Below are 27,985 nucleotides of genomic sequence, written 5' to 3' on the forward strand. Positions count from 1 at the left end.
GAAAGCCTATGTGTAGCAACGAAGACCGATGCAGTCATAAATAAATAAATAAATAAATAATAAATTTTAAAAATGGTTTCTGTCGAGGGAAGTCCCCCTGAAGTATATTTTAAAATATGTAACTATTGGGATATGAGGTAGTTTTATTTGTTTCTAATTATCATTATGTTCCAGTCTACAATTTGAATCTTCCTGCAAGGTCCAACATGTCCACCCACACCATTAATTTTATACTTTCTTGGTTGATGCCCTTCTCTGACATTCTCTCCTTTCTCCAGGTCTTACCATATTTGTGTTGGGTCTAATTTGTGTAGTGAACACCTTCATATAATATGTCTAGTAGCCCTGTGTTCCTGACTCTATCCTGAAAGTTATAATTGTGATGTCAGAAAACACGTAGGACATTATTTCTTAATGATATTGCTGAAAGGTTGCATTTACCCTGTACTTTTTGGTTCCAGACAATTCCACATAAGAAATAGACACCATGCAAATGTATAAAGCAACTTGTGTTGCTTGAGTTTCTGTGCCCTTAAGTGAGCCATATATGTTGTTTTCTTTTAATTATTTTGCAACTTTGGTTAAATGAATAAGTACTGTTTCACAGTGATCTATGATCCCGTTGTGTTTTAAAACCTTTTTGGTATTTTTAACAAACTTCTTAAAATCTAATAAAGCTCTTTTAGTCTCCAGCTGACTCTGGGATGCTTCAAAGGGGCATAAATATTCAAATGAGATAAATATTAAACCAACTAAGTGTATTTGGTATGTTTAATTACTTCAGAAACATTGTCAAGTTATTGGAGAGGAACCTTAAGTTATAGTGTAAGGATACATATTATTAATATACATATCCAAAATTTATATTAAATCCCTAACATCTCATATGTCTTGATATAATGTCATAATTCTAGTTATTTTAAAATGTTATATGTCACAGAAATATCCAAGTTTCCTACTAATTGAATTGTACTCAAATCTTTAACCATGCTATTTTAAGTTCTGTCTTGATGCTTTTACAAAATGAAGATTTTCAAGAAGACTCATAAAAAGAACTTTTTAAACGAACATAAGTTTCTGATGGCCTTTAGATAATACCCCACTGAATTATTTAACAAATGACAGAAAACCTGATTACTTCATCCAAATCAACAGGAATCAATTACATGAGACTAAATGAACTGATGAATGTGATAACTTTATGACTTTGGGAAATATACTAGCCTTAATCTTTGTTTTCTAGGAAAAACTTTTCTCTCATTCTATGACCTTCAACAAGTTGATACGGTATACCTTTGTAAACAAAGATAAAACATTTATCTTTTTCTCTCTACCTGATCCTGCCAGAATTTGGCTGCTCCAGCTGGGTTTCCTGTGGACTTGATGGTTTATTGCAACTGGATTATAACTAGTTATACTAATCATTGCTTTAATTTGTTCTTTGTTCCCAAATTGTTTATGATTGTATCTCTCTGCTGCACTATGACTTTGTCAGTATTACTAGTTGCATGACATATCCTGTCTGTTTCATAAGATCATTGTCTCTTATAGTACTCAATGATAGTTACCAGGCTATTAGCCTACTGAATTCTGAGGTCTCTATGATGTGAAAAGCAGTGCGACAAAACCACATGGCCTTTGACATCTTTACAGTACCTCAGGGAGGCACCTGTGCCATAATTCAAACTGAATGCTGTGTTTTCATAGCTGATGAATCCTCTAATATAACATATTTAATGACCTGTATGAAAAATCAGATTTCTGCCTTAAGTGACCCATTCCCTAGTCTTGACAACCTCTTCAAAAACTGGTTTGGCGTGGGAAGCTCTTGGCTTAAATATTTAGTTATAACTCTATTAATGTTATTAGTTATATTATTTGTATTTTGCCTGATTTACTAGGTTATTTACTAGGTTTACTAGTAATTATTATTACTAGGTTCTAACAAAAATAATGATGAATAGGTGACTTGAAGCAGTTGATCAAATATGTAGTTCTGTATGCGATCAACGGTTGTAATCTTGTAACTCTAGATATGGGAAGATGCAACTAGGGAAAACATTTCCTGGATTAAATTAGATTAGTAAGAATGAGGATCTAGAGAATCTTTAATTATCAATAGGGCCTAATCTGAAAATTAACACCTGTAGTGGCATATCAAAAGGAATATTCATCTGATCTGGGATGAGGCTCCCAGCACCATGGGACAAAATTTGGTCATGAAATGTCTTCTAAATATTGGTCAAATTCCTGACCAAGAGGAGGAGACCTAAGAAATGGAATATTTCCTGCCATATCAATAAACAAAGGATGTCACAGTCAATAACTATTGCAGTCATCCAATGTGAGCCAGTGAGCCAAGGAAACTCAGGGCTGAAAAGAATACCTGCCATCTAGCAGCCACTCCCTGTGGTGAACCCTGAGGAAGCTCAGGATATGTCAGGATACTGGTCCCAGAGAGTTGAGATGCATATCAAAGGAATGATTTCAATGATCCCAGATTCTTGCATCTTCCCATACATAGAAAAGCACTAAATTCCTTAACTTGAGATATCTGGTTTTCTTTAATTAACAATAATCTTTTGATGTTTGCAACTACCTGTCCTTTGTTGCAAAAAGTCCTGTATATCCTGGCTCCCCCCTCGCCTCCTTGGAGCTGTTTCTCAGTTATCTGAAATTCTGTCTCCTGGGCTGAAGTCCTCATTTTGCCCCAAATAAAACTTAACTCGCAACTCTCATATTGTACATTATTTTTTAAGACAATACAATTAAACATTGTCCTTGGCTCCAGGACAATATTTTACTATTTACATATAAATTTAAACCTGTCTTCTCTCTTTCTCATAAGAGATATTATTTCCTTGAGAGCTAGGGAACCAAGTGTCAGGGCTGTGTGTTGGGTTGGGGGGATTAAGCGGATATTACTTATTGTAATGGGTCACAGGCAGGTGATCCTGTAATCAACATGACTGGATCACTCAGAAGGCACAACCACAGGAAGTCATCCTTCTGGGAGTGTTGCTGGACCTCTCACTGAGCTACAGATCTAGCCATGGTAAAAATTTGTGTGGAGGCACACTCCCATTCTCCCAAAGAAATAAACATGATAAAGCTGTGGAAATCCACTTAGTCTGTTCTATTACACACTCTTTATTGTTTTCCCTGAAACGTATCCTTCTCCTTTTTTATTACTATTTTAAGCTTCTCTGTCCTTTATCTTTTCCCTAGACTTTCTCTATTATTCATTTTTGCATTTATAAAAGAAAAAAAACTTTTAAATATTCAAATATATTCCATATCAACCAGATAAAAATAAGAACAATAAAAATTTCATATATTGCTAAGGTTTTACATACACTAAATAACAAACTTATGAAAATAGAGTACTTCTATTTTCCCAACTTTACCAAGGTAAACTGAAAATTAGAGGGAGTAACAACTTGTTCAAGGTCACATAGCTAATAAAAGAAAGGATTCAAATCTTATTCTAATTGACAGTAGAAGACATGATTAATTTATCCAATAAATAGTGATTAAGTACCTTGGTGTTAGAAACACAACAGTGACAAAACAGACCAATCACTGCCCTCATGGCGCTTGCCTTCTTGTGGAGTGTCAGATAAAAAGTGCACCAGACAAGTAAATAGGCAAAGAAAAGTTCATTCAAAACTATGAGACTGACTGAACTCCCCTAAGGCATAAGGTAAGATATATTTTTTTCAGATTTTTCAAGTTATATTTATATATGTTTAATTTACAAACAATAAATTTTACCCTTTTAATGTTAAAGATTGAGGTATTTTGACAAATATGTAAAGGACTCGTATTTATTTTTTTGAATTTTATATTTTATTTTATTTATCTTTTTATGAAGCAGGTTCTTATTAGTCATACATTTTATACACATCAGTGTATATATGTAAATCCCAATCCCCCAATTCATCACACCACCACCTTCACTTGCCACTGCTTTCCCCCCTTGGTGTCCATACGTTTGTTCTCTATATCTGTGTCTCAATTTCTGCCCTGCAAACTGGTTCATCTGTACCATTTTTCTAGGTTCCACATATATGCATTAATAAACGATATTTGTTTTTCTCTTTCAGACTTACTTCACTCTGTATGACAGTCTCTAGGTTCATCCACGTGTCTACAAATGACCCAATTTCATTCCTTCTTATGGTTGAGTAATATTCCATTGTATATATGTATCACATCTTCTTTATCCATTTGTCTGTCAATGGGCATTTAGGTTGCTTCCATGACCTGGCTATTGTAAATAGTGCTGCAATGAACATTGGGGTGCATGTCTCATTTTGAATTATGGTTTTCTCAAGGTATAAGCCCAGTAGTTGGATTGCTGGGTCATATGGTAGTTCTACTTTTAGTTTTATAAGGAAGCTCCATACTGTTTTCCATAGAGGTTGTATCAATTTACAATCTCACTGACAGTGTAGGAGGGTTCCCTTTTCACCACGCTCTTTCCAGTATTTATTGTTTCCAGCTATTTTCATAATGACCATTCTGATCAGGGTGAGGTGATACCTCATTATAGTTTTAATTTGCATTTCTCTAATAATTAGTGATGTTGAGCATCTTTTCATGTGCCTCTTGGCCATCTGTATGTCTTCCTTGGTGAAATGTCTATTTAGGTCTTCCACCCATTTTTTTAACTGGATTGTTTGTTTTTTTGAGATTGGGCTGCATGAGCTGTTTGTATAATTTGGAGATTAATCCTTTGTCTATTGTTTCATTTGCAAATATTTTCTCCCATTCGGAGGGTTGTCTTTTGTCTTCTTTATAGTTTCCTTTGTTGTGCAAAAGCTTTTAAGTTTACTTAAGTCCCATTTGTTTATTTTTATTTCTGTTACTCAAGGAGGTGAGTCAAACAAGATTTTGCTGTGGTTTATGTCAAAGAGTGTTTTTCCTAAGTTTTCCTCTAACAGTTTTATATAGTGTCTTGTCTTACATTTAAGTCTTTAATCCATTTGGAGTTTATTTTTGTTTATGGTGTTGGGTAGTGTTCTAATTTCATTATTTTACATGTAGCTGTCCAGTTTTCACAGCACCACTTATTGAAGAGACTCTTTTCTCAATTGTATGTTCTTCCATCCTTTGTCATAGATTAGTTGACCATAGGTACATGGGTTTATCTCTGGGCTTTCTATCCTGTTCCATTGATCAATATTTCTGTATTTGTGCCAGTACCATATTGTCTTGATTACTGTAGCTTTGTAGTATAGTTTGAAGTCAGGGAGTCTGATTCCTCCAGCTCCACTTTTTTCCCTCAAGACTGCTTTGGCTCTTTGGGGTCTTTTGTGTCTCCATACAAATTTTAAGATTTTTTGTTCTAGTTCTGTGAAAAATGCCATTGGTAATTTGATAGGGATTGCATTGAATCTGTAGATTGCTTTGGGTAGTATAGTCGTTTTCACAATATTGATTCTTCCAGTCCAAGAACATGGTCTATCTCTCCATCTGTTGGTATCGTCTTTAATTTCTTTCAACACTGTCTTATTGTTTTCTGCATACAGGTCTTTTGTCTCCCTAGGTAGGTTTATTCCTAGGTATTTTATTCTTTTTGTTGCAGTGGTAAATGGGAGTGTTTCCTTAATTTCTCTTTCCGAGCTTTCATCATTAGTGTAAAGGAATGCAAGAGATTTCTGTGCATTAATTTTGTATCCTGCAACTTTACCAAATTCATTGATTAGCTCTAGTAGTTTTCTGGTGGCATCTTTAGGATTCTCTATGTATAGTATCATGTCATCTGCAAACAGTGACAGTTTTACTTCTTTTGAAATTTGGATTCCTTTTATTTCTTTTTCTCCTCTGTTTGCCATAGCTAGGACTTCCAAAACTATGTTGAATAATAGTGGCAAGAGTGGACATCCTTGTTTTGGTCCTGATCTTAAAGGAAATGCTTTCAGTTTTTCACCACTGAGAATGATATTTGCTGTGGGTTTGTCATATATGACCTTTATTATTTTGAGGTAGGTTCCATCTATGCCCACTTTCTGGAGGGTTTTTATCATAAATGGGTGTTGAATTTTGTCAAAAGCTTTTTCTGCATCAATTGAGATGATCATATGGTTTTTATTCTTCAATTTGTTAATATGGTGTATCACATTGATTGATTTTTCATATATTGAAGAATCCTTGCATCCCTGGGATAAGTCCCACTTGATCATGGTGTGTGATCCTTTTAATGTGTTGCTGGATTCTGTTTGCTGATATTTTGTTGAGGATTTTTGCATCTATATTCATCAGGGATATTGGTCTGTAATTTTCTTTTCTTTTCTTTTTTTTTTTTGAAGTTTCTTTTCTTTTTTTTTTTTTGAAGTACCTGGTTTTGGTACCAGGGTGATGGTGGCCTCATAGAATGAGTTTGGGAGTGTTCCTTCAACTGCCATTTTTTGGAAGAGTTTGAGAAGGATGGATGTTAGCTCTTCTCTAAATGTTTGATAGAATTCACCTGTGAAGTTCTCTGGTCCTAGACTTTTGTTTGTTGGAAGATTTTTAATCACAGTTTCAATTTCATTATTTGTGATTGGTCTGTTCATATTTTATATTTCTTCCTGGTTCAGTCTTGGAAGGTTATAACTTTTTACGAATTTGTCCATTTCTTCCAGGTTGTCCATTATATTGGCATAGAATTGTTTGTAGTATTCAAACAACTACTACAGCTTGTAAGATGCTTAGTTGTAAGATGCTTTTATTTCTGCGGTGTCTGTTTTTTCTCCTTTTTCATTTCTTATTTTATTGATTTGAGCCCTTTCCCTCTTTTTCTTGATAAATCTGGCTAATGCTTTATCAATTTTATTTATCTTCTCAAAGAACCACCTTTTAGTTTTATTTATCTTTGCTATTGTTTTTTTGTTTCTATTTCATTTATTTCTGCTCTGATCTTTATGATTTCTTTCCTTCTGCCAGCTTTGGGTTTTCTTTGTTCTTCTTTCTCTAGTTCCTTTAGGTGTAAGGTTAGATTGTTTATTTGAGATTTTTCTTGTTTCTTGAGGTAGGCTTGTATAGATATAAACTTCCCTCTTAGAACTGCTTTTGCTGCATCCCATAGGTTTTGGATCATCATGTTTTCATTATCATTTGTCTCTAGGTATTTTTTGATTTCCTCTTTGATTTCTTCAGTGATCTCTTGGTTATTTAGTAATGTATTGTTTAGCCTGCATGTGTTTGTGTTTTTTATGTGTTTTTCCCTGTAATTCATTTATAATCTCATAGTGTTGTGGTCAAAAAAGATGCTTGATATTATTTCAATTTTTAAATTTACTGAGGCATGATTTGTGACCCAAGATGTGACCTATCCTGGAGAATGTTCCATGTGCACTGGAGAAGAAAGTGTAATATGCTGTTTGGGGATGGAATGTCCTATAAATATCAATTAAATCTCTCTGGTCTATTGTGTCATTTAAAGCTTGTGTTTCCTTATTTACTTTCTGTTTGGATGATCTGTCCATTGGTGTAAGTGAGGTGTTAAAGTCCCCCACTTTTATTGTGTTACTGTTGAGTTCCTCTTTTATAGCTGTTAGCAGTTGCCTTATGTATTGAGGTGCTCCTATGATGGGTGGATTGATCTCTTGATCATTATGTAGTGGCCTTCCTTGTCTCTTGTAACATTCTTTATTTTAAAGTCTATTTTATCTGATATGAGTGTTGCTACTCCAGCTTTCTTTTGATTTCCAATTACATGGAATATCTTTTTTCATCCCTTCGCTTTCAGACTGAATGTGTCCCTAGGTCTGAAGTGGGTCTCTTGTAGACAGCATATATATATGTCTTGTTTTTGTGTCCATTCAGCAAGCCTGTGTCTTTTGGTTGAAGCATTTAATCCATTCATGTTTAAGGTAATTATCAATATGTATGTTCCAATTACCTTTTTCTTAATTGTTTGGGGTTTGTTTTTGTAGGTCCTTTTCTTCTCTTGTGTTTGTCACTTAGAGAAGTTCCTTTAGCATTTGTTGTAGAGCTGGTTTGGTGGTACTGAATTTCCTTAGCTGTTGCTTGTCTGTAAAGCTTTTGATTTCTCTGTCAAAACTGAATGAGATCCTTGTCTGGTAGAGTAATCTTGGTTGTAGGTTCGTCCCTTTCATCCCTTTAAGTATATTATGCCACTCTGTTCTGGCTTGTAGAGTTTCTGCTGAGAAATCAGCTGTTAACCTTATAGGAGTTCCCTTGTTTGTTAATTGTTTTTTTCCCCTTGCTGCTTTCAATAATTTTTCTTTGTCGTTAATTTTTGCCAATTTGATTATTATGTGTCTCAGCCTGTTTCTCCTTGGGTTTATCCTGCTTGGGACTCTCTGTGCTTCCTGGACCTGGGTGGCTATTTCCTTTCCCATGTTATGGAAGTTTTCGACTATAATCTCTTCAAATATTTTCTTGGGTCCTTTCTCTCTCTCTTCCCCTTTGTGACCCTTATAGTGTGAACATTTTTGTGTTTAATGTTGTCCCAGAATTCTCTTAGGCTGCCTTTATTTCTTTTCATTCTTCTTTCTTTATTCTCTTCCATGACAGTGAATTCTACCATTCTGTCTTCCAGATCACTTATCCGTTCTTCTGCCCCAGTTATTCTGCTATTGATTCCTTCTAGTGTAGTTTTCATTTCAGTTATTGTGTTGTTCATCTCTGTTTGTTCTTAAAGTCTTCCAGTTGTTTTTTTCTTTAATTCTTCTAGGTCTTTGTTAACCATTTCTTGCATCTTCTTTGCATACACCCCAGTGACCATTCATTTTAAAACCCGAATCTAGATGTGCAATCATTCACAAAATCAATTATTTCTATGATTATGGTACCTAGATGGTTTTCTTTTTATATTGGAGAATAAACATACTAATAACATGAACAGGTTAGGGAAAGTGATCATGGATCATCAGACTATAAGAATTATCAGGACATGATAAAGGGTTATGCATTTCAATGATAAAAGCAATCTGATTATTAGCTCTTCATTTGAAGCAGTTTATCTACAGTTCAAAATGCTTTCAATGCTTTCACTGATTAAACTCTAAAGCATCTTTTTCATTGTCAGCAGAAGTGACCAGCATTTAATTAAAATAGACTCTTCTAACTATAAATAATTGAACAGTTTTAAATTTAGATTGGCTAAAATTGGTGAACTGATAAATAACTAAATAATGCAAGAATAAGAATTATCAAGACACTTTTGAGAACACAGTTCTGCTTGGAGGGCTCCATGGAGGAAGTGCCTCATTTTCAAGAAAGGGATGATGTTTCTTTGGTTTTCGTTCAGTTCTTCCCTTCTTTTCTTTTTTTTCCTAATGAGAAAATACAAAACTATTTATATATAAAGTTATATACAAATATGACCATTATTTTCAAATCAAGTTGCTTGCTGAAGAACAAAATAATCATTATAAGGTATTTAAATGTCATTTGCTAGCTTAATTGGTTATAAAGTAATAGCAGCTAGGGAATATTGCTAATTTATGAGTATACTATCAATAGGCGTTAACGCACCACTTAATTTTTTAAATATTAAAAGTGATATTTTAAAAGAATTATGTAAAATAGGGGAAAAAAGACCTGTAATTCTATAATTCAAAGAGAATAATTATTAGAAGTTAGTGATGACTTTCTGAGAACAGAGTCTCAGAAATAAATTTACTGGGTGCAAAGGTTGAATATGTGATGGCAGCAGAGGATACTTCACAGTGTTTAAAAATATTTGAATATTGAGGTTCATGTTTCTTTGCTCATTATTGAGCTTGAGCACATTTTCATTTCTTTAGTGCTTTTGTGAAATTTTTGCTCTATTATTTGACTCTTCTAACTGTATGGGTATTGGTGCTTGTAATTTTTAGCAATTTACATATTTTCATATAATAAATATTATCCTTGCAGCATTTTATCTACATTATTTTTAGTCCTTAATTTTTTACCAAAATATTAATATTTCAACCATAGAGAACTAAACTGTTTAAAGAGTAATATAGTCAAAATTTGTGTACCCACTACCTGCCTTTTGGAATAAAACATGACCAACACTTGTGCAGCCCTTGTACCCACTCCCTCACCATATCTGTTTTCTCTCCACCACCCAGAGATAACCATTACTGAATTTAGTGCTTATAGTTGCAGTGCATCCCTTAATACCTTTATCACACACACGTATTCATCACCAAATAACAAATAATTTTGTTTTGCAGGTTTTTTGAGTTTATGCTAAAAGGTACCATGCTATATATTCTTTTGCATCTGTCTTTTATTTATGACCATATTTCTAAGATCCATCTATATGGAGCTGTAGCTCTAGTTCATTGATGCACAGAATTCCAGTATATCAACATATCACAGTTTACTGATCTATTTTTGTGTTGAAGACATGATGTTCTAATGTTTTTTCCACACAAAGACAATGCTGCTGTAAATATCCCTGTTTGATTCCTTGTGCTTATAAGCTAAGATTTTCTCTCCAAGTATATTCCTAGGAGTGAAATTGCCAGTTTGTAGGGTATGAATATATTCGACTTTGCTGGACAATAATGATTTAATCTCCAAAGTTGTAGGAAATTACCCTCCAGCCAGCAAATATACTGGTTTTTTATTTTGTATTATTAATATGCTGTATTCTATTGTTTGGCACTTTATATTAATGTTTAAATCTTTTGAAGTTTGTATTGCAGTAAAGTAATTGTTTGAAGTGATTTTATGTCCAAATGTCACAAATAATCCCAACTGTTATTGCCTCGCATCCATTAATTTGTGTTCTGTATTATATAGTACATCCTTATAGGTAACAGGTTCTGAGGCTATTATTCTACTTGTACTATACTGTAATTTGTGCTCATTCATTCAATGTTAAGCATTGAGATCTTACTCTGGGTCAAGAAGTATACAGGGAGCCATGCCTGAAATGATTATAAAATACAAACACACAGGTTACTGTTCCTGTCCCTTACGGAACTTTCAAAATAGATGGTTAATAAACAAGTACATAAACAACAGATAATTCCAAATTGTGTGAACTTCTGTGAAACATATAAACAAGATGTTGTGATTGATAAAAAATGAAAGGAAGTACTTACTTTCAAAGAAAAGTGGATTCAGGGAAAGTCACTTTGAGACGTGATGGGTAAGAGGAGCCACTGGTGATGTGCACTGAGGGGAGGGCACCCCATGCAGACAGAAGAGTGTGTGTGAGGACTCTGACAAGTGGGGAAAACTTGGGATGGGAGAGGAAGCCAGAGAGCCAGTGTGAATAAAGCCTGGTGGGAGATGGGAGCGGGGTTCCAGATGAGAATGACAAGGTATATGTGTAAGATCAGACAGGGCCTGGCAGGCCATGGTAACATTTAGAACACAGGTTTGGAAAAAAAAAAAAGAGTTGTCAACAGGTGATTTGGAGAAGAAAGGCAGAATGCTGAGAGGTAAACTGGGGAACGTGGCAGCAGAGGAGGAGACAGCTCAAGTGGAAGGGGAAATCGACTGTGCAGAATGCCCAGAGGTCTAGGAAACAGGGCAGAAAAGAATACATACCATAGGCCAGATGCTCTGGCAAAATCATAACTCTCAAAGTTTAGTTTCAGAAAAGGGATAAGATGGGGGTTTACTGAGGAAGAAAAGGATATGAAGAACTAAGGAAGTGTAAACAAACTTTCCAGAAGTTCAGCTATTAAAAAAGATGAGGGGCTTCCCTGGTGGTGCAGTGGTTGAGAGTCTGCCTGCCGATGCAGGGGACATGGGTTCGTGCCCCGGTCTGGGAAGATCCCATATGCCGTGGAGGGGCTGGGCCCATGAGCCATGGTCATTGAGCCTGCGCATCTGGAGCCTGTGCTCTGCAATGGGAGAGGCCACAACGGTGAGAGGACCATGTACCACAAAAAAAAAAAAAAGAAAAAAAAAAGATGAGGATCATAGCTGGAGGGAAATGAAGAATTAAGAAAGTTTATTTTTATTAAGATTACTTATCCTGAGACTTGATGGGAATAATCCAGGAGGGTAGAAGAATGCAGATTCACAGGAGAGTGAAATGGTAAGTTCATATTTCATTGCTTGATTGGTACAGTCCTGCTTCATATTATTTTGAAAATATTATCTTCCATCATCTCACATTTTTATGATACCAGGTGAATTTTAGAACCATTTCATTTCCCTGCTATACTCCCTTCCAAGAAATGACTGAGTATCTGAGGATTAATATGAAATCTAAACAATGATCTAGGAATACTTGAAATGTTAATAGCATTTGGCCTTTCATCCTGCAGCTTGGACTGTCTCTCTGTTTCTTCAAGTTTCTGCTAAAACTATAAAGTTTAGTGGTTTCCTTGTATTCCAAAGAGCAGTGGTGTCACGGAACACTAGGACAACCCTGCCTCTGCAGGCTGAATGGCTCGGGAGGAGTGGTATTTTGGTAAATTATTAGGTGTCTATGCTTCTTTCATCAGTACATAAATGGAATTGATAATGTCACAAGGAGAATATGGTAATGTAAGGTTCCATTAACATATAATTATTCACATATAACAAAAGGATTGAAGAGAGGTGTGAATTTTTCTTTTTGTCTTAACATTTTGCTCTTCATCATGAGAATGTTTTCATCCTTGCTATTTCTAATAAACAGAGAACCTCATTTCAGAATCCTAACTGAGAAAATAAAAGCTGTAATTGGACCACGGTCAATCATCTTATTACTTTAGAGAGAGGCAGGCCCTCTAGCTAGATGAGAGAAAAGCAGTGACCATACAGTGTCCTCAGAAACTGACTGAAAAAACCTCATTGTCCATTCCATTTAACATAGGGAGAGAGAGGAACTGGACACAACCTTGAGTTTGCTGGTAGGTGCTAAAAAGTGAGGGCAGGAAATAGGCAAATAATTATCAAACTTAATATCAATTTACATGAATCAATGTTATCTTGAGTAATAATTAAAAGAGGTTACTTAAAAAGTCCTTCTGTCTGTTGTTTGCTGGGGGCTGAATCTTTTGCTTATTTTCTTATTAAAGGTAACTATGAATTAATCTGGGAACCAGCTTGAAGAAGCATCTTACCTGATCTTTGGCTACAATTTTCACCTAAAACAGTGACCCATCAATTGCTTACTCCCCAAACTAGGTTTTACATCAAAATTTTGAGATGTTACTTTACATGAAAATTGAAGTAATTAGCTCTTCTTTATAGGGGTATTTTTCCATTCTCCCTGTAAACAAATTTCAATAAGAAACTGGTAAGATGGGGAATAGAGCTGTAACATGTTGTACATGGATTTTTTTTTTAGGTAGCGCTGTATTGTAGGGATATATTGAATACCAAAGCAAGTTATTTTGTCTTAGGTCTTTGATGAGTTTTTGTTTTCCAGAGGATTGATTAGAATGAGAAAGTGACTAACCACTGTAATAAAACATTCTGTACCTAACTATGACTTAGTTACTAAGGAAATTCTATCTCATTTTCAAGACAATGTGAAAATAAAACTGAAAACTGAAACATTTACATTCAGTTACTACTCTAAAAGATACTAGCAGAATTAGCATATGTCCCCTTAATATAAGAAGATTTTTTATTTTTCTTAGAACAAAGCATTATTTAAAAGTTTAATCTAAGGAAATCATCATAGAACACTACTATCCTCATTCAAACGACTGAACTAATTTTGATTGCCTTATTACTGTTTCTCTGCATGGATTTAGCATTATAGCAGTACTAAAGTCAACACATAAACAACAATAAATTCTGTTTGTATTTTTATTAGGATTGCACTAAATTTGTAAATTACTTCACGGAAAACTGACATCTTTATAGCATTATTATAAGATTGTTTCTATACAAGGACAGTTTTGTTCTAATTTCTCAGGTATTCATTTGTGTCCTTCAGAAGTTTTCTTTATATTGGTATTGCACATTTCCTAGGTTTATTCCTAAGTGTTACATCTGTTTATCCTATCTTTAAATAGCCTGATTTGGGTCCTGTGTGTGTCTCTAGCTACTACTGATTCTAAAATGTATGTGGAAAAAAAAACCCAAGAATATTCAGAAATACTTTGAATGAAGAGTTATGAAGTGAGATTAACCCAAACATATATGAAAATATATAAAGTCCTGATGATGAAACAGTGTCGTACTAGAATATGTACAGTGAGAATGACCAATGGAACAGAAAGTTAAGAAACAAGCAGACCTGAAAATATGGGAATGATCTAATGTATCATATAATAAAGACAGTACCTAAAATCAGTGGGTAAAAGATGTGTTGTTTTATGAAAGATGTATGTGGAAAAAATAAAGATGGAATCATATTTCCCATCATACACTAGGATAAATTCTAAGTAGAGCAAATGTTAAAATGTTAAATATTAAAATCATAAAGTTATTAGAAGAAAAATGGCAGCTTTGACCCTAAATTTTGGAGAAAGTCCTTTCAACTACACCTGAAAATCAGAAGCCATAAAAAAAGACTGATAGATTTGAAACCTGAAAATAAAATTAAATTCTTCATGGAATAAAATGATATAAGACTTCCCTGGTGGCACAGTGGTTAAGAATCCACCTGCCAATGCAGAGGACACGGGTTTGAGCCCTGGTCCAGGAAGATCCCACATGTTGTGGAGCAACTAAGTCCATGTGCCACAACTACTGAACCTGTTCTCTAGAACCCGTGAGCCAGAGCTACTTAGACCACGTGCCACAACTACTAAAGCCCATGCACCCTAGAGCCCATGCTTCACAACAAGAGAAGCCACTGCTATGAGAAGCCCACACATCGCAATGAAGAGTAACCCCTGCTTGCCACAACTAGAGAAAGCCTGTGCGCAGTGAAGACCCAATACAGCGAAAAATAAATAATAAATAAATAAATTTACTAAAATAATGATATAAGCAAAGTTGAGAGACCAACAATACAATGGGAAAAAATTTGTAACTCATATCAGAAATGGTAGGCTAATTTCCCTAGTACCTAAAAAAGCTTCTAGAAATCAGTAAGAAAAAGACTAATGAAAAAATGTTCAGTTTATGAATTGACACTTTACAGGAAAAAAAATACAAATTATCTTCACACAAATGAAAGGATACTCAAGCTCAATCCTAACCAGAGAAATGCAAATAAAAAAATACTCTGGATGACATTTTTTTTAACTTGCTGATAGACATGAATTCAAAAAATTTGATAAGAAACCCTACTGGACCCTAAGCCCTGTTGAGAAATTTTGCACTTTTTGATTGCTGAACATGTGAATGTGATAACTATTCACATAAAGTACTTATGCATCTGAAATGTATTACTTATTTCCTTATTCAAAAATAAATGAATAAAATACATATTTCTATTGATATTTTAAAACAGAAAACAGTATTTTGCTTGCTATCACTGAAAAGTAACTATAAACATAAGTACATTGAAACAAAGAACATAAAGTCCTGCTACATATCATTTCTCCCAACATTCATACTTGATTGCTTTCATTAAAAAACCACTTAAATAAGACCTTCTCCTTGAGGTCATCAGAAAGGTCAAAAGAAAATAAAAAATGGAATAACTTTCTCATTAAATACAATTTTACTGTGTGTCAGGACCAAGTTCCACCTAAATTAACCTGGTATACCTTCAGTAGTACACTTGTCAGTACACTTTTTTATAATTTTAGGTAGAAGAATCATTGCAAAGGATGAATGGGCATGACTGGTAAGTGACTAAATGTGGGGATGTAGGTAAGGAACATTATTATGACTAAAGTTTTAAGCCTGAGTGTTTTAAGGAATAGTAGAATCATTAATAGAAATGAGTAGATCAAATAAATTATGATATATGTAGGAGAGAATGAATTCAACAAGGTAGCTTCCATGTAGAAATGGTCAGTAGTCATGGGACAAATAGAACTGGAATTAGGGACAGAAAAGTCAGAACAGGTACATTTAAAAGACACAGTGCATTAACAAATAACACCTACCAGCCATTTTTCATATTCATCAAGAGCTTGTTTATCTTTATCTTTTTTCTCAGCTCTTTTCAGTTCTTCTTTTCTTTTCTCATTTATTTTCTCTTTTTCCTTTTCCTTGAAAAAAGCTTCCTTTTTTTCATTCCTATGTAGGATAGTCAAAACACTGGCAAGTTAAAGGAGAATATATAATAAAGATTCCCTAATGTGTCTTTGCAATAATGAGACTGAGTGCATTAGTAACATTCAAGTAAATGAATTTTAGAAAAGCCTAAAGTGTTACTAATTTAAGATCTATCAAAACATTCATCATTTTGGATTACCATTTTTCAACAGCAGTCAAGTTATGTTTCCTTTTCTCAGCAACAGTTTCCTCCTCTTTCTGTTTCTTTGCTCTTTCATATTCTTTCTCCTTTTTACTTTTCTCTTTAAGATATTCCATCTTTTTCTCTTTCCATTTTTCAAAAGACTGAAAAAGTTCAGAGTTACATTCTTATTTAATGTGAATATAATAAAATAGTAAAAACACAGTTAATCATTAATTTTCAAATATTTAAAAATAATTAAGATATTCAAAACCACTGTATACTTGTAGTGCTTCTCTTTTTCTCACAGCACTTTCTTCTTCAGTTTTCTTCTTGTTTTTTTCCTCAAGCCTTTTTTTTGCAGCTACCTTCTTTGCTTCCTTTTCTTTCATGGATTTCCAGGCCTCAAATGATGCTAAAGCTTCTTCTCTCTTAACAGATCTTTTCTATTTTGGAAAATATTACATAGACAGTAATATGTATGTGTATAAATAGACAAATATAGATAGATATAGATATACATACATTCATTTTTTAATTCCCTTCATATTCATCAATTTAGGTTTCAAAGCAATCTATTTAAAATAGATTTAGAGAAGGTAATTGATAAAAATGTTATCTGAATTATTCACTGCATTTTAAAATGTCCTTTCTTAAACATTTATCAGATATTGATCTACTACCATGCATGGGAAGGAATTTTTTTTGGAACTATACTGAACAAATGCTATGAAAATAAACTGTAAAAGGCTAATTGGTACTGCAAAGTGCTCATAATGCAATATCACACTAAAAGAAAAATATCAGGAAAGTTACAGGCCAGAAAGGTAAATTTATATACTTTACCTTTCTGGCCTGTAACTTTCCTGATATCTTAACTTTAACTTGACCTTTCTGGCCGTCAGAGTAAGGTAAATTGGCCAAGTCACACAGTAAACTACAGATTTGTGTTTTAACCCTGAGTTTTGACTGACATCAGAGCATAAAATTCTTACTGCATAAACATATCCAAAGTGTTGAAAACATGTGCCAGATTAGAAAATATGTAGGTGAACATATAGCAAGTATGTTATTACTTTACTTACTTCAATCTAATCCCATAATATTCTATGTTTGTCTTATAATATTGCTTAGCATTAAATGATATAAACTTTATTACAGAGATAACATAATTTAGAAGTAAAAGTATGAGCTCCCTCACTGATATGTGAAGAGCAAATGAGGTATCTGTCACTGACTGTGGCAGATAATGCTACAAAGGCAGTGCCAGTGTCCAGGCACGTCCCCTACAGGGCTGCTCCACACAGTGCTGTACACTGGAGAAATATGTTTCTATCCATGGTAGTATTAAAAGCACAATGAAGGTGTTTTTTTTTTGTTTTTCTTTTGTTTTTTTCAGGGATTTTACTTTAGAAGATGGGAAAGAACTGGAGCATGTTGTAGGCAGGAGTTAGAGGCAGAGGGTGAAGTACAGAAGAGAATGAAATGAGAGCCCAGCTCCAGACAGTGGGAAGGATAGGGGCAAATACTCAGGTAGAGGCTGCTCTGGAAGATACATACAAAACTCAAGATAGAAAAGGGGAAAACTGAAGGTTAATGTCTGATGATCCTTTATATTCCTGGCTAAGTTGCAATATCAAAGTCAATTTTTAATAATGAAATAGGTACATGGTCACAGAAAAAATAAGTTCATAATCAGTAGTGCCAAAGCTATTGCTCACATATAAATAATAAAAATCTCTGTGTATCCATGTTTTCATGTAAAACAGTTATATTTATATCAAACTAAAAGTGTATAAAGTACCAGAGAAATAAAATCAGAAATCAATTCTTTTATATACAATTTATTTCACCATTTAAAAAACAGATGATTTAGAAATACTAAACATTCAGACTATTTTACTGACTTAAAAATCCAGAATATTTTTCACTTCTATATTCAGAATACCTGTTCATTTTGAATCCTTAAGTTTTCACTTTCGATTCTTTTAACTCTGTGCATTTCATGTAAATAAACATTTTTCTTTTCTAACCACTCCTGTGGGAAAAAGAAAAAGGCAATATGATATTCAAAGTTTTGCAAATGAAGTAGAATTCTTATTTATTTCTGAAATATATGATTAAAACTTTTAAAAAGCAAAACATAAAACAGATTTTATATGTACTAGTATTCTTTTTCTGATAATTTTCTAATAGTAAAGATGAGCAAGAATTAAGAAAATCATGTGTTTATATGATTTATATATGTGTAATATAATTTGTAATATAATGACTACATATATTAACATTTTTCTCTGAAATTCACATGGACAATTTTCCAAAGTGTACAATATTCTGTACAACAAATAAGACAAAAAAAAAAAAAGACTTCTTTTTTGGAATTGTAAAAAAATTCGGACAGCTTTCTTCTATGTCAGTTTAACTCAAATGCAGAAAGTCTCAGGAAAGAAAAAAAATTAAAACCCTTTTTGTTCATAACTATATAAACTTTAAGGAGAAAAAGTATAGAACATAGGTGTACCTCAACTGTATTTTGCTTTTGCTGTATTTTTATCAATTGCCATGGCATATTCTCTTTCCTTAAGAACAACTATGATCAGTTAAACAAAGCCTGGAAGGAGATAATTTAGTATAAAAAGAAAAAAAGCTTTGGATTGCTCAGGTATTATAAAGGAAATAAATTAAACATTAAATCATCATCTCTGACAGGGTCATTTTATTTCCTGATAAACAAACCTTATGTAAGTGATTAATTCTTCTAATTTTTTTTTAAAATATTTTCCTTTTTACCTGATAAACAGCTGCCCTTATGTTATCTGCTCTGTCAGGTTCTGTGTTCTGTTTCTGTGAAGGCTTTTGGTCCAAGACTCTCAAAGTCCCTAAATAGTGAGAAGTGGGAACTGTCAACGGAGTTCTCCTTAGAGAACCAGGTTTCTTTAAGAACTCAGAGGTCACTAATCTGAAAAGATCCAAATGAATCAAAATTAACTATTACAATTGCACTTGGTAGAAGAGAGATTCATTAGATTTTGCAAATACTATATTTGAAAATTACATTATAATTTAATAAATTATAATTACTTTGAAAATGATGTGTTCTTAGTACACAAAGACCCCTATTCAACATAATTTAAATTTTATTACTTTAAGTTATATAGCTTCAATGCAATTTTTCTTTTTAGGTTTTGTAACTAAAACATTTTTAACAAACATGGACTCAAGTTACATGGGAAAAGACAGTATTAATAAGTAGGTTTTAATAGTTTCTTATGTTATTTTGCTACATAAACCATCTTAAATATAAAGTTAGACTAGTAACCTCTATTTCAGGGTTGGTGGGGAAATCTGGCCCCCATCTATTCTGGTATATAAAGATTATTGCACCCTGGCTTTTTCACTTATTTTCATAATACCAACAGTGTCTTCCCTGCTACAATAACAGAACTGAATAGTTACAAGAGAGACAATATGGCCTACAAGACCTGACATATGTACTAAATGGCAAATTTACAGAAAACGTTTGCTGACCCCTGTTCTATTTGACTAATGATAATTTAAAAGATTCAGAAGGTTTTGAATAGCATTTATGAGTTCTTATCATTTTAATAAACCAACTTAGTCCATAGAACCTCTAAGTTTAAAGTACAATTTTTCATGTGTTGGACAAAGACATTTAATATAGAAGGTGAATACTGGACTTCAGCTTTATTACCACTGTATATCTACTGTCTCAGGAAAAATAAAAGAAAGAAACTATATCCCAGGAGCAATGTAGAACATAGAGGATCATTGATCAATTCCTTTTTATAAATGAATATATTCAACTAGGGAGATTTACTATGAAGTAACTACTTCATTGTTCTCATAAGAAGAAAATTAAGTGACACCAAATGAAATTCACTGTACAGAAGTTAAACTAAAACTAGTTTTCTTGGAATGTAAACCCATAACTGAGGGAAAATGATAATTTTATTACCTGCCAGATGCATTGGATGCTCTATTATTTGTTGACTTTTTATTCTTCATATTTCTATCTTGAATTATTTTCTATTAAATAGAAAAAGCCAAAGATGGATTACTCACTGTATCTATCACAGTTAGACTTAGAGGCCAATCTTCCAGTAAATCGATGTCTTTTAAGCATCTACTATGTGTCAAGTATTTCTGTCACCAGGAACAAATAAGGATATTACATTTTAGGGAGGTTGACTGGCAATAAACACGTAAACTAATGTCACTCGTGAAGGAGATAAACTAGGGTCCAGTGACAGTGACAGAGTGGAGTTGATGAGCCACAATAATGAATGTGATCAGGGAAGGCCTCCCTGAAGGCTCGACATCAGAGCTCAGACAAATGATGAATAACAAAGGGTCACATGATGTTCTATGGAGAGTTTGATAATTTTGAGAAACCAAAAAAGGTGAAAGATGCTGAGGCACAGTGAATGGCAGGGAGAGCTGAGGAGTATAAGGTCCGGGAAGAATCGTATGAGATCTCCAGTGGTGAGGAGTCTGCATTTTATTCCATGGGGAGAATCCAACAAAGAAACCTTAGAGGGGAATGATTAATCAGACTTCAGATTACTCAGTAGAGAGTAAGAATAAAGCTAAGGATTCATTCGAAAGAAATATGTTATAATCTTACTTGTTATATATAAATCACCTGTTCTAATTTAGAATTACCTCTGTTAAACATTTCTAAGACCTGTCTATAAATTCCAGAGTACCCTTCTTCTTTTTAAGGAATAACTTTTCTACTTTACACGGACAGATGGGTGCTAACACTAAAGTGAGAGCAGATGTAAACACATCCCTAGCTTGGCATTAGCACTTTTTCCTAAGGAAACTGGTTAATGACAATATACCTGGAATGTGGCTTAATGAACCTTCTCCATAAAATTTAATAAAAACTTAATACTCTGTATTATAAAAGTCCTGTTCAACCACAAGTTCTCAGCTAACTGTTATCTCCCCTAGTAATAAGTATACATAGCCACCAATTAACTGCAGGAGAAACTGCATAAAGAAAATTTAGGAGAAATAAGGCTTCCCTGGTGGCGCAGTGGTTGAGAGCCCACCTGCCGATGCAGGGGACACAGGTTCGTGCCCTGGTCCGGGAAGATTCCACATGCCACGGAGCAGCTAGGCCCGTGAGCCATGGCCACTGAGCCTGTGCGTCCGGAGCCTGTGCTCCGCAACAGGAGAGGCCACAACTGTGAGAGGCCTGTGTACCACAAAAAAAAAAAAAAAAAGAAAAGAAAGAAAGAAAATGAAAATTTAGGAGAAATAAAGACTAAAGTGCTCCCCATAAATTTTAACAGTATAGTACTCTGGTGCAATATAGTGTAGGGACAAGTAATCCTGCATATCACAAATCTTCTCAAGGTAATAATAATAATATTCCTGATAATGATCCTGTCCATCCATTTAAATAAGTATGGATGTTGATAAACTTTTCTTAAAGACTTTTATTAAATTTTATAAAATATTTAAAAATGATATCCAAAGGAATATCCTTCACTAACTTGAAACCTTAGAAATTATTCCAGACAGCTTCATTTTTATAACATGAAGACCTACAGAAACCTACCCACTTCTGGGTATGTATGTCTGAAACATTTAAAAGTATATTATGATCATATACTCTAATAACTTTTAATGAAATGTTGGGTTTTATTATTTTCACTGCAAACCTCCCCTGAAGTTAAAATTCTATTGAATAAGAATCACTTGACAGTATAATACCATTATTTCCACAGATAATTCAGATGTACCTAACATGGAAGATAAAATATTTAAAAGTTCTATTTTGAATTTTAAGCTGTAGTATAGCAGGTACAATTTTATATAAATACCTTTACAGACTCAGTGCATAAGATACTCTGAAGTTGAAATAGTGGTGGATCATCAACTGTTAAGTCATCATTCATAATCAGTTCAGTTTTCTCCTTTTCTTCTTCAAGGTCACCAGTAGTCACTTGATTTTCCTTGGGTTTCTCAAGTGTAGTAACAAAGTCTATCAAAAATGAGTTCTCTTCATTTTCAATTGATTTCAAGGAATTATGGTTTTCAGTGCATTCTTCATTCTGATCTATTTTGTGACAGAGTAACAGAACTAAATCTCCCTTCTGAATTAATAAGGTGGATAACAGATTCATTTGCTTTCTGCTAAATTAAAACTGTCTATAATCTCTTTCTTGCAAAATAATAAATAGAGAAAACTATCACATTCAACTTGAATAAACTTTTTTCCCAAGTGAGCTACAAAAGAAAAAAATGGCTACTAAATCTACTAAAGCATTTGACACACCTTAGAAAATGGAAAAACAACCCTAAACCATAGACATGCCACAAGCCCTTGCTGGTGTATAAACCAAGTAAGTGAAATGGCAATATCTATTCTATTCAAAAGCCTGTGTTTCTTAGCTGGAACAAGAGGCACAGATTTCTAAGATACTACAGTTACTAACAATACACTTATAATACTGTACAGATGTAGAGAGAACCAAGAATCAATGCAGTTCTAGAAGAGGCCACCACACAGAGAGAATAAAGCCATCCTTTAGAGTTTTACTCCCACTAAGATGCAGTGTTGCCTCTGATACCAAAAGGGCAGGAAAGGAAGGCCTAGTACTTACCCTTTCAGTGCTCAAGGAACAGGCTTAAACTCTGTCATGGAGGATTCAGTTTTGCTTTTACAGAATTGCTTCTATTATTCTGACTCTACCACACTTTAGAATGTGTAAACAGTTCTTTTAGAATGTGTAAACAGAAAACCAGTGCTTTCTGCGTTGATCACTAACTTTCAGTTCTACTAGGATCCACCTACTGGCCAACCTGTATCTTTACTGTCAAAGTCTTAATTACGAGGCTTTCATTACAGCCATTTCTGGGGAACTCATTTTGAGGTAAGCTAGATATAATATCACTTTATAATTCCAGTTATACATTCATATTTGGAGACTACTCATGATTCAAAGTATCATTAATGGATTCTTTAGAGCTGCTAATCAAAGTACTCAGTGAAAAGAACAAGGACTTTGGAGCCAAAGATTCAAATTATGGCTCCATCACTGACCTTGGATATGTTTCCCAATATCTTTGCACTTCAGTTTTTCTCATCCGTAATATGACAAAAATTATACTACATAGTAAGCACTTAATAAATGTAAGTTATACATCCCAGTCTTAAAAACAGCTATGCCTTTAGCTCTCATTAAGTTATATGTCATAAGACTAAGGAAAGAAACAATGTTAACTACTCATACCTCACACTTACTATGTGCTAACGATGGTTCTGTTCTATATGCTTTACATATATTAAAACTAATTTAATTCTCACAACCACCCTACTCTTATTAATCCCATTTTAAAGAGCAACATTCAGGGCCAGAAAGGTTAGTTACTGTCTCATGTAATTGTACCTAGATTCAAATCCAGTTTAGTCTCACTCTAAAAGTTCACCTAACCATTATGCTGACTATTGCAGCAACACCCACATAATAATAGCTCACATTTAGTGAATACTGTACTTGTGCCAGGAATTGAGTTAGTGGCTAAAATGCATAGTATCACTTAATTTTCACAATAGCCTTATGAGATTGGTCTTATTATAACTTGGGTGATTGAGGCATTGAGAGATCAAGTTCTGCATCTACACTCACATGGTTAATAAATTGGATTTTGGGGATTAAAACTCAGGCAAACACAAACATATATTTTCCCTATAACTGTGTAAAGTATTATTTCTTTTACAAATAGCATTCTAAGCAACATTGAGTTCATAAATAAAATAAGGGAAAATAATTTGATATAATCACCTGTAATGGAGGCTTTTTCACCAGATACTGGTGAAGAGGAATTTCCGAGACTTTCTTTAAGGGATGATGATGATAGACTTGTTAACCATGCATCCTATTTAAAGAAAATGTATTTACTAGTAAGTTTAGTTCTCAAGATTTGCGGGGGGCAATAGGATTATTAAAACTACTTCATAACCCTGAAATCTGCATTATTAGTTTTCTGCTAAATACCAAAAGTAAGTCAAAGGAGGTTATAATATGCTTAACTTTCAAGCCTTTATATCTTGATCATTAAAAGAGGTCAGGGCTTCCCTGGTGGCGCAGTGGTTGAGAGTCTGCCTGCCAATGCAGGGGACACAGGTTCACACCCCAGTCTGGGAGGATCCCACATGCCGTGGAGCGGCTGGGCCCATGAGCCATGGCCACTGAGCCTGTGCGTCCAGAGCCTTTGCTCCACAATGAGAAAGGCAACAACAGTGAGAAGCCCACATACCGCAAAAAATATATATAATAATAAAAATAATAATAATAAAAGAGGTCACTAAGAGCTATTCCAGTTCTTTGACTGAAACCTCTATATTTTCAAAACTCCTGCTCTAAAATCAAATCTCAGAAATACTTAAGGTAAATATTTGACATCTCCTTCTCTAAGTATATACTTTATTAGAAAGTATAAAGGAAATAGTAGGTAAAAACGTAGTTTCAAACAAATATTACTTGTTGACCAAATGAAAGCAATTTATAAAACCAAGTAGACAGTTACTTCCAAATATTTTAGATAAAAAACTACATAGGGGCTTCCCTGGTGGCACAGTGGTTGAGAGTCCGCCTACCGATGCAGGGGACACGGGTTCGTGCCCCGGTCCGGGAAGATCCCACATGCCGCAGAGCAGCTGGGCCCATGAGCCATGGCTGCTGAGCCTGTGCATCCGGAGCCTGTGCTCCGCAAGGAGAGAGGCCACAATAGTGAGAGGCCCGCATAACGCAAAAAAAAAAAAAAAAAAAAAAAAAAATACATAGATTTCATACACTTTAGTTTTCCTCAAAATTCCTATATCTGAATTAAAATAATTATTATATTTGAAATGAAGTAATTATATTTGTGTGCATAAATTAAACATCTCTTTATAAAATAATACTCTAGTCTAAAGGTGATGATATTATAATGTAAGAAGTTTGATTTTGTTGCATAGATAATAAATTTTAATTTTCTTTCCCATAATATTTACAAAGAAAATTATATGTCAAAAGCAATAGAGAGAAACCATCTGGGCAGATGGCAGAAGGGCTCAAACACTGGAGTCTACCCTGAGAAGGGAAGATTTAGCCAAGGAGATTTGCAAGTTAGTCGCCTTTTTCCTGAGGAAATTCCCCCAACTGTGCAGCTTAGTAGAAGGCTGCAGCATTACTAGACTGGCTTGAGGGGTCAGAAGATAGAGTTTAGGATTAGAAGGCCAGCCAATAAATTTGGAGAAGAGCTGCAGAAGGCATGAACCCAAATATCTGCATATAAATCCACCTCAAACACTTAGTTCATCTATGCATGGCATGGGAAAGACCTCAGAGGGTCCTGTAAAATCACAGTAGCTAGAAAGTGAAAAAACTAAGCAGAGATTTCAGTCAATGTCCATGGCAAGGGAGACAGAGCTGGGAATTTGTCTAGCCATAATATCTGTGTGCTAGAACACATGTTCAGAGGAACATAACAGAATCCAGAATCTCTACAACATATAATTCATAATGTTCAGTAGTCAATCAAAAAGTTAATAAGTAAAGTTTTAAAAAATGGTGACACATACTCATGAAAACAAAAACAACAAAAACACTCTATAGTAACCAAGCCAGAGATGACCCAGATGTTGCAATTAGAAAACAAGAACTTTAAAGTAGGGATTATAAATATGTTCAATCACTTAGGAGGAAATATATACATAGTGGCTGAAGAGATGGGATATCTTATTATTAGATACAGAAAATACAAAAAATACCAATGGAAATTCTAGAGTTGAACACTACTGAAATTTAAAAAAAATCACTGATAGACTGAACAGCAGGTCAGGAATGGTAGAAAAAGGCAGTGAACTTGAAGACAGAACAATGCAACTTATTCAATCTAAAAAAAACAAAGGGAAAAAAGATTAAATAAGCATGAAAGAAATTTAGAGATCAGTGAGACATATCAAAAATTTCAGTGTACATGCAATTACAAACAAGAGGAAGGAAAATAAAGCAGAAAAAATAATTTTAACTTCCCATCTGCATGGAAATTATCAGTTTACAAATCCTGAAATCTCAAAAAACCCCAAGCAGGATAAATATAAAGAAAACCACATCTAGGTACCTCATAGTCAAATTGCTGTAATTCAAAGAAAAAAGATTAAATCTTGAAAATAATTCTGAAAGCCACTAGAAAAAACAAAACATTGTATAATGAGGATAGCAAAATAAATTTTTGCTGATTTCCTAACAGAAATAATAGAGGCCAGGAACAATGGAAACCTATAAAGAGCTGAGGATAGGAGAAGAAAACTGTCAGCCAAGAAGTGTATATTCAACTAAGCCATCCTTCAAAACTGAAGATAAAGTGAATATGTTTTAGATAAGCAAAGACTGAGAGAATCCATCACTGGTAAACCAAGAAATGCAAAAATAAGTTCTTAAGATTGAAGGGAAATAACACTAGAAGGTAATCTGGATCTATAGGAAGAAATGAAGATCCGTAGAAATGGTATATATATCTAAGAAAACTATAAATGTTTATTCTTTTCTTCTTTTAGTTCTTTAAAAGTCTAAGACAAAAAGTTTAAAAGGCTCTTTAAAGAAAAGTTATAACTCTGTGTTGTGGAAATTATATCATATGTAGGTGTAATATACATGATATCAACAGCATGATGGATGAGGGAGTATATGGAACTATACTGTTACAAGGTTTCTATTTTAAATGTGAAACAATACAGTGTCAACTCTATTCTGATCATTTATAGATGCATCTTGTAATCCATAAGACAACTACTAAAAATATAACGTGAATAGGTATAGTCAAAAGGCAACAGAGAAAACTAATGGAAAACTAAAACCTATGTGATTAACTCTGAATAAAAAGTCAAGAAAGAAGTTATAGAGGAACAACAACTTCAATTTTTAAAAAATAGATAAAATAAATAGAAAACAAACAGCAACAAATTGGCCCTGAGTGTACTTATATTAAATGTATATGGACTGGATTTACCTGGTGGCGCATTGGTTAAGAATCCACCTGCCAATGCAGGGGACACGGGTCCAAGCCCTGGTCTGGGAAGATCCCACATACTGTGGAGCAACTAAGCCCATGAGCCACAACTACTGAGCCTGCACTCTAGAGCCCGTGAGCCACAACTGCTGAGCCTGAGGGCCACAACTACTGAAGCCTGTGTACGTAGAGCCCATGCTCCACAACAAGAGAAGCCACCACAATGAGAAGCCCACACACCACAACAAAGGGTAGCCCCCCACTTGCCATAACTAGAGCAAGCCCGTGCATAGCAACGAAGACCCAATGCAGCCAAAAATAAAATAAATAAAATAAATAAATTTATTTTTAAAAAGTATATGGACTAAACACTCATAAATGGAATAATGAATTCATAAGTAGCTCGCAATTAAAAAGCAGATTGTCAGACTTAATAAAAAAATAGTACCAAACTGCTATTACAAGAGTCATTTAAAGAAAAAGGAAAAAATTGTTTGAAAGAAAATGATGTAAAAAGTGATACCATGCAAATACTGAAATGTTGAAATATCAGGCAAAACAAACTGCAAGATATGAAGCATTACCAGAGATACAAAAATTTCATAATGCTAAATAGGGTCAAGAACTAATAATGATGAATGTGTATGTGTCTAATTACAGAGTCATGGAATGCTGACAGAACAAAAAGGAAGTACAGAGAAATTCACAAACATAACTGGAGATTTTAACACACTCTATTTAGTACAT

At 34.1% G+C, this 27,985-nt stretch overlaps 1 protein-coding gene across 3 annotated transcripts in view; it reads right to left on the minus strand.

The window, feature by feature from the left end:
* Window positions 1–8,820: 8,820 nt before the first annotated feature.
* MAP9 (microtubule associated protein 9) overlaps window positions 8,821–27,985 on the minus strand; it is a 33,163-nt gene continuing 13,998 nt past the window's right edge. Inside the window, exons 6-14 of one of the 3 annotated variants that reach the window (XM_081224789.1) lie at window positions 24,028–24,121; window positions 22,063–22,223; window positions 20,184–20,254; window positions 18,998–19,166; window positions 18,156–18,245; window positions 16,492–16,653; window positions 16,226–16,371; window positions 15,915–16,047; window positions 8,821–9,287 (exon numbers count right to left, since the gene is read on the minus strand). In XM_081224789.1, coding sequence (XP_081080915.1) covers window positions 9,165–9,287; window positions 15,915–16,047; window positions 16,226–16,371; window positions 16,492–16,653; window positions 18,156–18,245; window positions 18,998–19,166; window positions 20,184–20,254; window positions 22,063–22,223; window positions 24,028–24,121 — 1,149 coding nt within the window. In that variant the 3' untranslated portion in view covers window positions 8,821–9,164. Of the gene's footprint in view, window positions 9,288–13,122; window positions 13,169–15,914; window positions 16,048–16,225; window positions 16,372–16,491; window positions 16,654–18,155; window positions 18,246–18,997; window positions 19,167–20,183; window positions 20,255–22,062; window positions 22,299–24,027; window positions 24,122–27,985 lie in introns of those variants that run through there. The other 2 variants (XM_081224788.1, XM_081224790.1) reach the window with 2 other exon arrangements.

The sequence above is a fragment of the Mesoplodon bidens genome (assembly GCF_964165515.1).
Source record: "Mesoplodon bidens genome assembly, chromosome: 1".
Lineage (NCBI taxonomy): Eukaryota > Metazoa > Chordata > Mammalia > Artiodactyla > Ziphiidae > Mesoplodon > Mesoplodon bidens.